General features: G+C 38.9%; 1 protein-coding gene across 1 annotated transcript; it reads right to left on the bottom strand.

Moving 5' to 3' along the window:
* Position 1: 1 nt before the first annotated feature.
* Positions 2–6,936, bottom strand: LOC142959076 (protein NipSnap homolog 2-like). The gene is made up of 10 exons (XM_076100238.1): positions 6,819–6,936; positions 5,671–5,810; positions 5,529–5,574; positions 5,056–5,150; positions 4,418–4,488; positions 4,159–4,299; positions 3,218–3,249; positions 1,839–1,933; positions 1,038–1,121; positions 2–904 (listed from the first exon to the last, which is right to left on the bottom strand). Exons 1-10 carry the CDS (start codon positions 6,908–6,910, stop codon positions 840–842), a joined length of 861 nt encoding a protein of 286 aa, XP_075956353.1. The 5' UTR covers positions 6,911–6,936; the 3' UTR covers positions 2–839.
* Between the last annotated feature and the right edge of the window lie 9,228 nt (positions 6,937–16,164).

The following is a 16,164-nucleotide window of genomic DNA, read 5'->3' as shown; positions in this document are numbered from 1 at the left end:
GTTGTTTGAACTGCTTTAATCTGTGTCCGTGTTCTTCCCTCCACACTGTTCCCGATGAACAAACAAGATAAACATGCTTCCTTTGACAATAACATCTGATATTACAATGTGCAGCAGCATGACTGCCCACTTGGCCACTGATGGACAGTGATAGTTGTGCCCCAATAAAACAGTTTCTTAAACTAGGCATGCTGTCTTCACAAGGAAAAAGGGTAGAAGCCATAGTTACAAACACACTAACATGACGGAACACAGGAACATCCAGAAAAAACAATTGAAAAGAGTAGTTTGCCAAAATAAAAGTGTGATTTATAATAGACCTCAATCAGATACAAAATTATGAGATTTACATAATGTCATACTTTTATCAGCTTCATGATTAGCAACAGAAATCTGAACATACAGAGGCATTCTCTCACTTCACTCAGCAAGTGCCACTCAGCACATTTAATAAATAAATAGTTACTATTATTCCCATCTGTCCCCACACAGCTGCTCATCTTTTCAAGTAACTTTGGTTGGTTCTAAACTTAGAGATGGAGTTCTCTAGACGTTCCGACATAACAACCATTAGGAGGTTTTAATTGGCCAAATTTACTCTACCTCAAACTGTTAAAGACGTTGTGCATTGCCCTTAAGTGGTTTTGACTATTTTGATTGCTGACACATGGCAGGCATTGTTGCCTCCTCTGTCCTGGTGACATCCTGAAGTGATAACGCGAGGACAAGAAAAGAAGGGATGTTGTTTGGCAGCACTGACGGGGGAGGTTCAAACAATGGAACTGATGCAACATTCAAAAAGGGGGACCACTTGCTTCCAGCTCAGCTCAGCTCTCATTTCACTGCAGAGGGGAAGCCTTCGTCGGGATCATAATCCTGGAATCCATATGTTGAATGAGAGGAACTGGAGAGGTGCAAAGATTTAAAGCATTTTTGATATTGATCAGGTTCAGCAAGTTCAACATGTTGTCACACAAGACAAGTTGCATAAAAGATTCCAGTCACACAACTATGATCATCATCTTTTCTTTGCTCACCTGTGTAATACACCACCTCGTCCCAGCCCTCCTGCTGCCAGGCGCCGCTCCTCGTGTCTTCTCTGGACTGGAGGTCTTTGTAAGCTGTAACCAACAGATCACACGATATATAGCACTGCTCATAGTAAAGAGATTCACTGCACTAAGAGTCGGTAGTGTTGTGGAAATTTATCATATGGTTCTTTTAGTTATAACTTGTATCGCTTAAACCTGCATATACCACCATAACCCTCTTCCCACGAAAAGGCTGGGAACCTGGCCTTAGTGGGTGCAGCGGCCGAAAACATCTGCGAGGGGGAGGAGACGAGATAACGCGCTTATATGCTCTGTTTTGTCTATTCATTGTTGTTAGACCTCCGAACCATCCGTGGGGAAAGAGCTCTATCCATTCAGCTGAATTATTATTGAAGTGTCTGTTCATTAAATATGTTTTTAATACTTTAAGAAGTTTCCATCGCGATTATTTCTCACAGGGAGGTTAAAAAGATTTGTTTCCACCACAGGTAGCAGTTTTGCTTAATTTAGTGCTGCAAGTTACCGGTACAATTATTTTCTTTATCCATTAATCAGAAAATAATGTAAAATGACCAATGTGACAACTTTAAATGGCTGTTTTATGTCCAGTCAACAGTCCAAAACTCAATATAGAACAAATAAAATCTAATTTTACTTTACAAATGACTTAAACAGTCAATTATCAAAACCGTTGTCGACTTATTTTATGTGAAACTACTAGCATGTTTATCCGCGAGGCGACACTGTCGGTAAGTAATTGTCCTTGGAGCTGGAATCTGAACGTACCCCAGAGGTGATGAACCATATAGAGGTTCCCGATCTGTGAGAAAAACCCTCCCACAGCTTCTCTGTTGTGCTGGCGGTATCCAATGGCTCTGGCCCTGCAGACAACAACAACTTATGTCACAAAGCAGCCCAACACCCAACAGGGCTGCATGTGGCATGAAAAGGAGAAAAGTGCAGGCCTAGACACACAAGATACTGAACAAGTCCTGACAAGGGTCTAAAAATCACGATTGAATCGATTCTGGACTGTTCTTCTATTACACGATTGGATTTTTGTTACTGTAAAGTCCATAGTTGCAACAATCCACAGAACAATCACATCCAACCATAAGATGTGACGCCATTACTTACTGTATGCATGTTTATGAATCTTAACTTAAGTCCATGTGAAATAAGTGGAGTGTTTTTAATGCATTATGTTTCCCCCCAAAGCAAACATGTTCTTATTCAAATCATAATCACTGTCTGGATACAAAACTATGAAGCTTTAGTTCTTCATGTTGTAACTTTAAAAAGGAAGTTTAAACTTTCAGTTCCACAAATTATATTGAAATTGCCTTAAATTGCTTTGCTGGCATAATCTACATGACTATAGAGGTTTGTTCAAATATGGGCTGGTTACAATAAGCATAAAAGCAAACGTATGAAAACAATAGTAGCTTTAGGAAAGAATGACCTCGTCCTAGCATGATCTTTTAATCAAAGGTGGTTTTTCCCCCCTATAATAATAATAATAATAATAATAATATGAATCATGTCTGCTTTAATAGAGAGAAGGGCAATGTGAAGCCTCAAACCAGAAAAGCCTGGATGATTTTCAAGTTATAATGACTCGTAAAATCATGCAGACGACAGTTAGGAATTACCAAAAATGTGTTAACTGGACTTCGATACAGAAGAGATAAAAGTATGACGACGTGTCAGTGACACCGGAGTTATCTGTTAAAGCCGACATCACTGACAAAGGTGCAAAACAAGTTACGAAATGTAATCCAGTGGGACAAGTACGAACACCAAAACAAAAATTCCCTTCAGGGCAATCAGAGATGAAGAAAAATGTAAAACTAAGGCGTTCACGTCTTCATTTAGATCAATTGTAATCAACTGCATGTCACAACCTGATAAATGTTGACCTGTTGGCTCTTTCAGCTCGAAAAAAGGATCCTTATAATGAATTATTATGAGCACACATTTGTAGCGTACATAATATTCCACTTGTATTTGAATCTTGGCTTGAGAGTACGACAGTTCAGCTTAAAAATAGTGCCTCTCTGTGGAATAGCTCTTATTAATGACAGCGTGGTGAGGACGGCTTCATGTAGTGCAACGGGTCTGTAACTACAGTTCAAGTGAATCAAAATGAATCCGGGCTGCCTTACCAGTAATTACCCCACTCAATCATGGTTCCTGGCTGGAAGAAAGAAAAACACAATATTCTTTATTACAATAAATGAGCTTTCCAAAAATACCGATTGGTAACACACCTTCTTTCTAGAGTAAACACACGCACACAAATAAACGGGCAAGACGTCAGACGGGTATTGTGGAGATAAGCTGCAATAACAACTACACTAATCTTTCTCTGGTGCTTAAAACAGCAAACGCCCTGCTGTCTCTAACATGTAATATCTTGCATTAACCACGTGTCACAGGGAGCACTGATCTAAAGGCTGTTTTTATTGTCGGATTAGAAAGTACGACTTAATCGGAGGGCGTGTCTCGAGCATTATGAAGGACTGAGACTGCTTTCAATTTAACCATTGAGCCGCTGGTTTGCTGATTTCATCTATGTGTCCCATAAGTAGATACAAAGTGTTTATGGGGGTGGAAAGAACAGCACAAATGGTGACTGTTTGAGCACCGCTCTCATCCTGAATGCTGAAGGCACACGGTCGTTACATGTCTTGCAGTAGTTTTATGAGGGCGGAGGTAATCTAGAAGTCTAAAGAAGCAAAGCATGCGACTTGCGACGTAACGATGTGACTGTGATCCGGCAGCGCTGTTCTCCTGATCTGGACTCTTTTATCATAAGTTGAGCACCTTGTTCAGTTTAAATGTTAAAACGTTAGCTAGTAAAAGAGTAACGCCCTCCCTTTCTGCAACAACTGATGAGGAGGTGAGCTACAGCGCTGAAGCCCCAGCTGCTGAGAAGTTGACCAAATTAGACTTTATTCATACAACGAGTGATCGGTCAACTTTCCCGAAAACAAAAGTTTATAAAACAAACTGGTTATTAGCTCAGTGATTTACATCATAGGCTCACCCTCTCACTCCGTCACAGACATCTACATGCGAACAAGTATGTCGGCGCGTTACCCACCCTGAGCTGGTAGGACCGGAGCTCGTAGATGTTGGGGCCCTCTCGGGGAACAGGCTCGTTCCAGAAGCTGAACTCCAGCAGAAGCTGGTTTCTGCGAGACATCAGCATCTTACCACGCTCCTTCCTGTAAGCTGTGAACTCCTGCCAATGACGAACGGCCACCAATCAATAAGCTTTACTTCGACTGACGGCTATGCTCGGTTGTGAGCACTTAACAGGGGGAGACACACAAACAGGAAGTATCTGAGGGAGTCGTTACCTTGTTCTGCTTGAGCTTGTTCATCACCTCTGTCAGAGCCGGGTATCCACCTCTGTAACGCCACAGATGAACTACGGGAAGGGACACACAAATATATCATAGATGCATCACAGAAACCACAGAGAGGTCAACTGATTCAAAGCAGGATCGTTAAACAATATGATGAAAAAAGGACATTCCTCCAACCCTAAAACTAGTAAACTATAACATCTGACGTAATTATTCTCCCTGTGCAAGAGGGTTGGATCAATACACGGCAGGAGTTTCCTAAACTACATACGTCTTTGTGAAAATGTTTTATTTTTATCATAGATTGTAAAACAACAGTTTGATAGTCTGTACAGGTCATATTAAGCAACGACACTGTATTGTTTTTCATGGGTGTACGACTATTAGCCGTACTATCAGGCTAATAATTCAGTATTGCATTATACTTCTGTGGACAACAATTAATGCATCATATGATGTAGTTGTGGAACGAGAAGAGTAAGAAGCACTGACACAGGAAAGCTCAGATCAGGTAGTACTACAGTGTCTCTAGGTTTGCATGATATGCAGTACAGCATGCCTGCTGATTTGCAAACTGTGCAGACCTCAGACCTGTCACAATGCAGATGTTTTGATGTTAGTAATCCTACCGGCCTGGTCTTGTTCTCCATACCAGGTATTCCAGGTGCCCACCAGCTCACAGGGGTAGTACGTATCAGCATGGATGGAGGGCAAAACCTCCTCACTGTGATAAGATGAGAAACATCAGCCACTTACTGAAACATCGTCTAACCACCGGTGCATTTCAATCTGCATTCGCGTCTCCTGAAGACGAAATCCACTTCTGTCTAAAGGTTGCAAGTCCAAAATTATTCCCCGACTATTAATAGACAAACTCATCTTAGTCATCTTAGGTATGAGCGAGGACGGTTTGTGAAGGACTGAAGTCATGCCAGCTTGTCAATGACCTCACAGGAATAGACTGCTCAGAATAGAAGAGACAACAGTGTACCAGGTTGTCCCTGTCTCATACGAATACTACTGCTGCTGCTGCCACTACTTGTTCTTAAGTGCAAGTAGATAACAGCATGCGGCTCAGACGATAATGTGAAATTACACTCACCAGAGCTGGTTGTATGCTTCCAGGCACTCTGGCTTGACATTATGGACTGAAAAAGAAGGTCACACTTAAGAACGATCTCATGATTACTCATCGTTATTAAATGTTGGTAGATTAAAGTACAAAAACTGTGAGGAGAACTTACACTGAATTTTGTACAGATTACTTTCCTCATTTTTGGTTAGTAGGTTGGCGTGTGCGTCTTTCCTAGGATCAACTTTCCTCACAAACAGCGACTTGAACCAGCTGTCCTTTCCGTGTCTGCTGGTAGATGTCGTAAATCCTCTGCAAACACAGACGAGTCACGATGAACAACGATTGGATGAGAAATGATTTCATGACCAGTATGAATCTACAGTAAGACCGGCTTCCTCATATCCTATCTTGATATCTGGTTAGATTTGCACTCAGATAAACGTATTATCTTTATATGAGCCGAAATGCTTCATTACCACGTTCTTTCAGGTTTATAGCTATTGTTGTGCGGAACAATAGCTCCGTCATTCACTCAAATGTTTTCATTTTAACTCCACTACATCTATTTGATACCTTTAGTTACTAGTTGCTTTGCAGATTCAGGTTAAAAATGCAGTCAACAAATATGATGTATTATTAAAAGGTGAGGCTGATCCCTGGGGATCAATTCACCATCTACCCAGCAGCATGCAAAGTAAAACAAATGATCTCCACCTACACTGGCTGCAACATTACAGCGATGTACAGAGCAATGCATCACCAATTCCGATCCAATTATATAACGTTAATGTACATTATTCTGACAGTCTGCAAAATGAGTAATGTTGCTGCTGGTAACGTTCCTTTAAGTACATTTAAAATGCATGCCTTCTACTTGTACCATAGTGTTTAAACACCTTGATGTCTCTACTTTTACTCAAGTAGTATATCTGAATACCACTAACGGTGCATTAACGACACTGCATCCATCAGAATTAGACACTATTATTAAGACAAACAAACACAACACACATGTTATCCAAATTGACCTTGAGCGTTTGAGAGGCTCAATAACAAAAGATGACAGAAACTTGTATTATTTCACCTTCACCAGCAAATACGCGCAGCTTTAAATGTTAAATATCCGGGTATAAACTATTGTGAGGAGTAAGCTCTGGTGTGGGTTAAAGCTGAAGGCCACCGAGGACTAGCAGTGAACGGGCTAGCTTTGCACGAGCTCATCGTCCCCACCGCAGAAACCTGCAGAATGACGCGCGAGCTGACAACAAGACGCTCCAGAGATGATTACCGAACATGCACACTGAAGACTGGCCCCACCTGCTCCACGCGACGAGCTGTCCGGACGACTGGGCCCTGCTTGTAGCCCGAGCCAGGCCACCGCTCACTCTGTGAAGGACTCCGGTCGCCATCTTCAACGGTTCTCCAAGCACAGACGCAGTAACCACCTCTGACCACCAGGTGGCGGGGCAGCGCCTCAGCTGTGATACTGTGTTAGTGCCACACGGTGAAAAACTCACTGTCACAGGTAAAAAGTACTGTTAAATGCCGTCACCATTACCAGTTTAAAGTGACACCTTCACAATGCTTGTTTTGTCCGACCAAAAGTACAACATTCAAAATTGTTAGAAATATTTCAAAATAATTAAAAGTAGGAAAAGGGAAAAGCAGCAAATCTTCAAATTTGAGAAGCTGGAACCATAAAATGTTTTTAGATGAAAAGTGAAATTATTATCAAAATAGTTGCCGATTAATTTTCTGTCAACCAACTAGTTGATTAATGGAATAATATGTATAGCTGTACTTGTGGGTAGTTTTATTTATAACAAAATGAGTAAAGTAGAAATAATATTGTATGCGTAGGAGATAGAAAACAATAATAATACAATAAACAACTAAATTATAAAGGGAACAAAAAACGAATTTAACAAGTTTCTATCAGAGGGTTATTCACATCTAATACGCCTTTTTAATAGCAGACATTTTGACTTGTTGTAGAAAAAGTGTTTACATTACACTATCTGGTTATGATCTTTTTCTTCGGAGTATCCTGGTAATGTTTTGCACATTTAAACATATCAAAAGCCTGGATAAAGGCCTTGTCCCAGTTTTGAAAAACCTGGATATGCTACCTGGAGTCCCCCGATAGAAACCAGGATTCTATGGCATCTAAAAACCACATCCAGGCTTTTAAATATTCTTATAAAGTATGGATCATAGTGGCTGAGGAGGTGAGAAATCAAGACACATCAGACAAATATCTCTTTGTTTTCAGAGGTGTGATTTGTTCGAAGAAACTTGTCCAGACTTTTCATTGAGGCATCTCATCTTATAAATTAAATATTTGTTGAGAATAATGTGAAGATTTACGATTAAAATGTAGACATCCGTACTACTGTAGTGAGTTTCCCTGACAAATAGTTTTCCAAATCTTGAAGAATTTCTCCGTATTGGTTAAATAACTGTTCAATTGACTCAGTTTCTACATTACAATTGCTACATTATCTTCTGACATCAGGACTGTATTTGAGTCTCTTTCACTCTACAAGTGTAGCACACTTGTAGAGTGAAAGAGACCTCTTTCATGACATTGTTGATGAAGACAACCAGTTAAGTTGTTGCTATTGCCTTTTTCATTTACAGCAGATGTTTTAACTTGTCACAGAGAAAACAAAGGTGTAACTGATATAAATAAAGATGGCTCTGTTATTCACATACTGCCAAACCAATGAGCCAACACAATAGCAGCGCCCTGGAGCTAGAACACAACTTAATTAAGGTTATTAATAACACCTGTGCCTTTCCTGCTTTCACATGTAGAAATGTTTGTGGTAGATTTGAGGGAATCCGTCCCTTCTGTCGGCTTTAATACAAAATACAATACTTCGCATACATCTCAGCAGTTCAAAAACACTGCAACATTAAGAACCGGAACCTTCTGAATAATGATCACACATAGTCATCACTGTCACTGATGATAAAAGTGAGAACACAACTTAAATGTTCCAAAATGGCTTATTAAGGTGGAAAAATACTCACCAAAACATACTACACCAGTTGAACAGCAGGGGGCGTTACAACTCAATCTTTAGCACATCAACAGCAATTTTAGTGCACTGCTAAGACCACAGTCCAGTTACATGAACAATATAATATGGACACCATCAATATAATATGGATTCAGATATCTTTACTTCACAGACCTGTCTCTGCGGCGTGACCTTTGCAATACTGGCATATATGTATAGCTATATACAGTATAGCTCAGACAAAAACCTGAGAAGATAAGATGCTGATTCTTGTGAGGAAATTTGGTTATTTTTTAAAATATTGTACGGTAAGGCCTTCAGGAAGAGCACATCAGAACTGTATAGGATCCAGTTGCTGCAGAAAATGGAGAGGTTACTGGGTTGTAACAATGGAGGAATAGTGAAGACTGATTTATTATTTGACAGAGTCACTATGAAGCTAACGGGGACCATATTGCAAAAGGCTATTTGGCTTTAGGAGAAAGACTTACCATCAGTGGAATTCAGAAACTAGGGATTTGTTTCAAAGTTCAAAGACATGAATCATAGGGGAGTGTTTTCTCTGTGAAACATTTTTGAATAAAAACAGGCAAAATGTGCACATGTCTGGGAATTCAAAGTATGATTGTATCCACTTAAATTGTGCCCTTGTAGTTTGGATATTTTTCGAGGTGGTTCATTTTATTATTTTATGTTTGTAGGAAATATCTCAGCATGACTTCAGTAGTTTAACCAACATCCAACATTTTGATATGTTGGACCTATTTCCTGTTTTATATGATTGTATATTTATTGAAAGCATTTTACTAAGAACTCCAGTTTGCACATAAACTGTGTCTCATTACTGTTGTAGTAAAATGTATTCTACGGAGTCTCATCGACCTGTTGAGTGAACTTTTGTTACACTTTGTGCCTGTTTATTTTATTTTGTACATCAGATGACATCCAGTATTTTCTAGTGAGTATTTTAAGAAATTAACTGGCTCAGATCGTTATTCAAAAGAGTCATACTCTGCCATCATTTTCACCAGCGGCGTCAACTTGCATGTGATGCCAAACGGTTTATTTCTGGAGTCTTTGTCTCCTGTAGCATGCTCCACCCGAGCAACATCATCGTATAATATCACTTACCAAATAACACCTGATAATGTCATCAACATTTAATATGTTTTTAGCCAGGTGTACCTAATAAACTGGCAACTGAGTGTACATCTTGTGTTGTTTTCATGACTCAATGCAGCTAAATGAAAGTAAATCTGAAGTACAATCCTAACCTTAGGTCCACCAGATCTTTGCAGATCTTGTGACTTCATCACTCAGTTTTCATTAGCGGATGGAGTTCAATGGTCATGGAGTTGATTCTGTTGACATGCAAACTCAGTTGCTGTTATCGTTTCATACTTAAGACTTGTAGGACCTCTTGTTTGTGTTGGCTTTAAAGTGGATATAGAGCTTTGACAAAACAATCCCAACCCCATGTCCACTTGCTAGCTATTTTATAGGTTTGTCAAACGCCGACAAAGGAAACCTCAGTGGTTAAAAGCTCCAGAAAAAAGTAAGTAAGTGGACACTGAGGTTTTCTTTTGTGAAACAACTTTTTACAGGGTCAAGAATGAATGTTCATGTTGAGGCATATCTTGTCTCTATTTCGGGTCCCACTATGAGTTCGGGTCTAAGTTAGGAAGGCAGATATAAATTAAAATGTCATATTATCTTTAAATGAATGTATATTTTGGATTTTATAGACTTCAGTTGTATTATTCCTTATGCTGTAATTATGTGTTTCTTTCATGTGGCTTCTGTCTTAAACCCAGCATTGAACAGCTGCAGCATATATCTCTTTGATTCACGTTCTTCATTTATGTGGTACAAGACGCATGCTGATGGTGGTTTGGTGCTTCCCTGCAACTCTAAAATCCCTTACAATATACTCTGATTTCGCTTGGACACCATGAGATTCTCTAAACCAGGGCTTCAAGAAGAACAGCTGTAAAAACAGCTGATATGAATCCCCGACTAATGCACCAGAAAACCATGGATGCCATTCATCAGGGAGTTTAGAAATATATATAAAAAAAAATGGTCTTTGCTTAACTCTTTTGAACCCACATAGCTAAATCCCTCACTCCATCCTTGTATGTCCTGGGTGGATGAGCAAATTGAAAATCTCCAAGCCAAATTATCTAACCGGCTGTCTTTGCAGCGTCCCTCTCCCTCCTCATATTATCTTTGGCTTTACTAAGGACATGCTTGCTGTGAAAAGCTCTCCAAGAAATGCTGTAGGACTTGTGAGAAAAAGCTTAAATTGTGTTTGTCTTGTCGGGGCACAGCAGTGAGTGAATGCAGCGGCACTACTGCACACAGTGGCACTAAAACATGTATCATGTTTGATGTGAGCTGATTAACATCCTGGAATTATGTCTGTGTTTTTATTGAAACGATGAGAAAATGACTGTTGCCAAGAATTACCAGAGTGTGCCCAATCTACAATGTTCCCCGGAGTGGTATTTCGATTGTTGACAGACCACTGGGACTCAGGCTTAAAACAACGTCGTGTATCTTGATGTTTGTAATTTTTAGGGAACACTATAAATGGAGTCCAGATCAAACACTGACCAATGAAGACAGTGTGATTCTCCACTCATCCACCATGTGTCTCATGGCCCTACAGACTTCCTCTGAACCCTTCATGTATGTTTCCATATTGTTAATGTCTAACTGGTTTATCTACAGTATCAGTGCTGGAGGAGGTACTCAGATAATTAAAAAAAACTCCATCACAAGTAAAGGTCTTGCATTAAAAAAATGTTACATCAGTAAAACATATATTGTGCCTAAAACATAAAAGTAAAAGCACTTATGGTAGAAAATTGGTACCAGTGAGTGTTACAGAATTAAGTATTGATTATTATTACCGTTGTAGTTGTGAATGTCGAGCTAGTTTTAATGATTGTATTTACCCTTTAGTTTATTTATAACAGTGTAGCATATTTTATAGGAGCAACATGTTTTGTATGGATCTTAATCTGCGAAGTAGTAAGTAATTATATTTGACAAATAAATGCAGAGCAGGGAAGAGTACAATATTTCCATTTAGTGGGACTGTAGTGGTGGAGAAGAAGCGGTATGAAATCGGCATCAAAATTGTACGATACCTGAAATAATTTACTCTCTTCCAAAGCACCACAAGTGGCACGACTATTGAAAAAAATATACCCAAGAGTAAAGTTACTATTTTTAAAAACATTTTGACCTTTGACATTGTCTTCCTTTCTTCGTCTCACCCCTGTGTGTGTCTGGATTTATGTCAGATTTTAAAACCTCTTTACTTACGTTCCCACCAGGTACAGTGTATTTTAGCTGCTGTGCTGCTGCTGTGCTGCTGCCCTGTTGTAGGCCAGCTATACAAATTCACTTACATGACACATGATTTCACAGCAATGCAACTTACCGAAAGACAGATGATATTATTTAATCAAACCAATAAGTGAGGAAAAGAGCTATTATTTATGAAAGGCGGAGTCAATGACACAAATGAAAACTTAGTTTAAGCTCACAAGGGTGAGTCTAATATCAATTATTGAAAATACTGAGTTGATGAAAGCTACCACACTGTGCCAAGTTAACTTTTATGATGTGACATGTCTCTAACATGCTATCTTATAAGATTTATATATATTCATATGAAAGGGCATGTCTGAGGTTTAATTAACCTTTGTATTGGACAATCAAGTCTCCTTTGTCTGGTCAAGAGCTCTCTGGCTTGCCGATTTATATATTTTTTTCTTAAATAATCCCTCAATCAGCCTTTGAGAATGGACAGAATGAGGTCTGGGGAAATACAGAAATCCTGTGTGCTTAATGTGGTATTTCATGACGTCGGACTCTTTCGTCGTCTGTCTTTGGTTTATTCTTTCGTCCGTCCAAAGCGTTGCACTCCTTCTCTATGCAGTGATACTTTACCATGAGGTGAGAGGTGTGAATGAAAAATTAAGTGTCCATCGCTCAAGGCCAAAAATAAGGTTTTTAAGAGGACGAGAACAGCCTTCACGAGTCTTTTTTTAAGCTATGAGATGTTTGTCTGGAAGCAATTTAGCACTTACATCTTAAGACACACAAAAAGGCATCACAGATCACAGCGGTGCTTTTCTCATACATCACAGGCCCCAAGGTCTCTCAACAATATTGTTTCATCAAATGGCAGAAAAAGAGCATGGGCTTCCTTCCCACAGCTCAACAGTGGGCATGTATGAGGTAGCTTCCTTTTAATGGATGAATGGTAGGTCTAAATATTGTCTCTCCTTCGTCCTGATCAAACGTTTTGTCATGATTATATCATCCGGCCCATGGCAACTGGAACAACTAAACCAGTGTTCTTCAACATTTTCTGAGCCGCGGTACATTTTTGACATTAAAAAGATCCCGCGGCACACCAACAACCAAAAAAGTTACAAAATGACACATTGTAGCATAATACTGCATTAGGGGTGTAACGGTTCACAAACTTATCGGTTCGGTTCAATACGACACAGCGGTGCCACAGTTCGGTACGTTTTCAATACAGCAAAAAAGCAGAAATGCCAGATCCTGGAACATGGAAGAGTACTTCATTACTTAGCCAGCCACTATATTGCAGGCTCAGACGCTCAACAATGACAAATTATTTGCAGCAACAACATTTTCTTTGTGAAATTGGAGATTTTCCCACGGCACACCCGACGATCTCTCGTACTCGAACAAAACCATCTGCTCAGGCATATTGTAATGTTTTACACTAAAACAAAAACATGCAAAGGCTTTGTATTAATTCTAGAATTATCATAAGCGGATCATACCACAATCAAATACAATGATATGTAAAAAAAAAACTCCTGACAACATCCTGCATTTTTTTTCCCCACAGAAAAATGTGCCATTGATCTGCAGCTTTATCTGCTGCCATATCTGTAGAATCATTCCTTCATTTTCCATATACACATTTTTTTCTATTTCAGGGTCACAGGGTGCTGAAGCCTATTATTTGTATTCCTCCAACAATGACCTAATATCCCCATGTGGAGAAGTAGCTATCCGAACAAATATCCTACCTGGGAAAAAGTTTGGATATGAATATGGATGTTTCCTCATGTGCTATTGATGCTGTTTCAGTTATTTAATTTCACTTTTTTACCACTTCCAACATATAATGCGATGGACTATGTCATATTTATTGTGATTGTTTTATTTAGCTCTATTCACAGGGAATAAACCTGGTCAAAGCTACCTCAGATATGTATATACAAAGATAAATAACATTGAATAGTGCTGTCATTAGCACTATTTATATTTGACAGGCTTTGGTCATTGCTAGAGATGAGGTTAGGTAAAATTAGTGGTCCAACATGTGAATTTCAGAGTACAATTATGATCGGTTTCATCTGACCAAAAACCACAGCACTACAACTTAGACCTGCAGGACAAAGACCAGATGTGAGAGCTCACTCTATGGACTACTGTGGTTACTTTTGAGGTAAGAGATCCAACGCTATCCTACACAACATAGCTGTGATGTTACATTGGACAGTCGGACTTTGAAATTGAAAGTGAGAAAAAGAGGCGATCCACAGGCAGATGGAACAAGTGCCTGGAACTAAAGCAGAGCAAATTTGGCTCATGAAACAGCAGTCTGAGAAGGAAAGATACAAAAGGTAGGATTTTGTGTTCTCCTAGAAGGCTATTTAGAAAGATTTGAAAAGGCGGTCAAGATAGATGTTTTAAAAAATAGCTACCTTCTGTCATATTTGATAAGAAGAGGTACAACCTCAGTGCTTTTCTTGAATTAATTAATTTTAAGCAGAAAAAGATCAATATACTGTCTTATTAGGAATATTAGTAGAGTTGTTGGAAAAGTCATGCACACATTTATATTGCTAATTATTTTAGTTAATGAAAAGCTGAAGCCTTCGATTAGAATCTGGGAAATGATTCATATTTGCAATAAATGTCATTATGAATGTTGGAAAAATGGTAGGGTCATCATTCTGTTGGTTATTAAACGGGCCTTATTTGTTTTTCCGTAGAAATGCTAATAGAAGCACAGCGATCCTGAGAGGTGGGAATGAGATTAAGGTAAACATTGACACGGCAGCTGGTGTAATTTAGCAAAAGGGTCTGAATGAGGAACATTCCCCCTGAAGTCTGTACTGTAAAAACCAAATGTTTTTATGTTCCTGGTGAAGCATTACCATGTATAATTCAAGTCTGATTACTCACAGTCAGTGGCGCAGGAGTCTGTCCTGGAGGGAGTCATTTTCTTCATCTTCTCGCTGAATACCTGTGAAAAGAGAGAAACCTTTAGCGTCGGATACAGGATGGGTGGCGTCAGAGGCTCCACATCCACAATTTGGGAAGATGGAAGGGGCCAGAATGTAGTCTAGTACTGTAAACTGAGACACTGAAATGGTCTGTTTTTTTTCTGGACCTTCCATCATGTCATGACATTGTCAGTCTGTTACAGTCGGCCTTTATTTGTTTTATGTGGTAAAGGTTTTTATTTAGATAACAGAGGTTTATTAATGAGATTTATGATTAGCTGTTGAGACAACTTAATTCACCTGCAGTTCTGAACTTCTTTACCTCAAATGCATTAGACATTAGCTTAAAAAGACTCTAAATACTAAATTGTCATGCTGGATGTTTGTAGCCTAGCTGCCTAATATTAACAGGTATTAGGGTGCAGGATATAAACGGTTAAACAGGGCAGAGTAATACTTGAATTTAACTATACATTTAACTTAATATACTGTTGAATACAAGTTAATGAAAAAGGCTAATGTAACATATGGCTTCCAATGATGACAATTAATCATACCTTATATGGGGATGGTTTCTGGCAAAGTAGCTTCCTGAAAGCAATATATTAAAGCTATAGGTGCAGTGTAATTGTGTTTCCAAAAGCCTTTAGACGGATATGTCTGTTACAGGGGCTGAATAGATGCCTTTGTTGACAGTATATGCAAAAATATATTCTATGATTATTATTTTTAAAAGTCACAGTAGTACTGCACTGGGCTGATTAAAGTACACTGATTTGATATTTTATTTCCAATACTATCAAGCGAAGGACTGAAAATGAGGTTAATGTTGGGATAATATTCCAGCTGCAAAATATTTAGGGTTCTTCTGTGAATTCCATGTGTAATTTGCATCAGACATTGCATCAGCCTCTCGTGAGAGTACTTCAGTTTTGTACATGTGGCCATGAACGACATAACAGGTAGACAGATTAGGATGAACAGGAGAAACTGTGACTTAGTCAATACAGTGAAAAGCTATGTTTGTGTGGCAGAACATGCAGCTATGCATCACTTTAATGTGTGAAAATGGCACGACAATATCATCAATCATTTCATGCAGTGAGAATTACCTCTTTATATTCGGTATTGTAAAACTAGCTGTAGTTACTAACATGAATCAATGAATTATACTAGCCTTTGTTTGGATCTGATAGATAAATAACCTTTATAGTTATAGCTGTAATAAACTTTAGACATCTGGTATGTGTGTGTCACTACACGTAATGCATATCGTTTGTCTTTTTTAAAATGTGTTTTATTACAATCATATTTTTTAGATAGTTTACAGTAGAGGGTCAGGAA

Source organism: Anarhichas minor, unplaced genomic scaffold (assembly GCF_050575085.1).
Source record: "Anarhichas minor isolate MPS153535 unplaced genomic scaffold, ASM5057508v1 ptg000026l, whole genome shotgun sequence".
Taxonomy (NCBI): domain Eukaryota; kingdom Metazoa; phylum Chordata; class Actinopteri; order Perciformes; family Anarhichadidae; genus Anarhichas; species Anarhichas minor.
This window is presented reverse-complemented; position numbering and strand designations above follow the sequence as displayed.

Coding starts and splice junctions, on each gene's coding strand:
- LOC142959076 (XM_076100238.1), bottom strand. CDS start 6,910: ATGGCGACCGGAGTCCTTCACAGAGTGAGCGGTGGCCTGGCTCGGGCT. Junction 3,250..4,158: donor TCCGGTCCTACCAGCTCAGG/GTGGGTAACGCG, acceptor TCTTTCTTCCAG/CCAGGAACCATGATTGAGTG. Junction 905..1,037: donor CGAGGTGGTGTATTACACAG/GTGAGCAAAGAA, acceptor GCACCTCTCCAG/TTCCTCTCATTCAACATATG.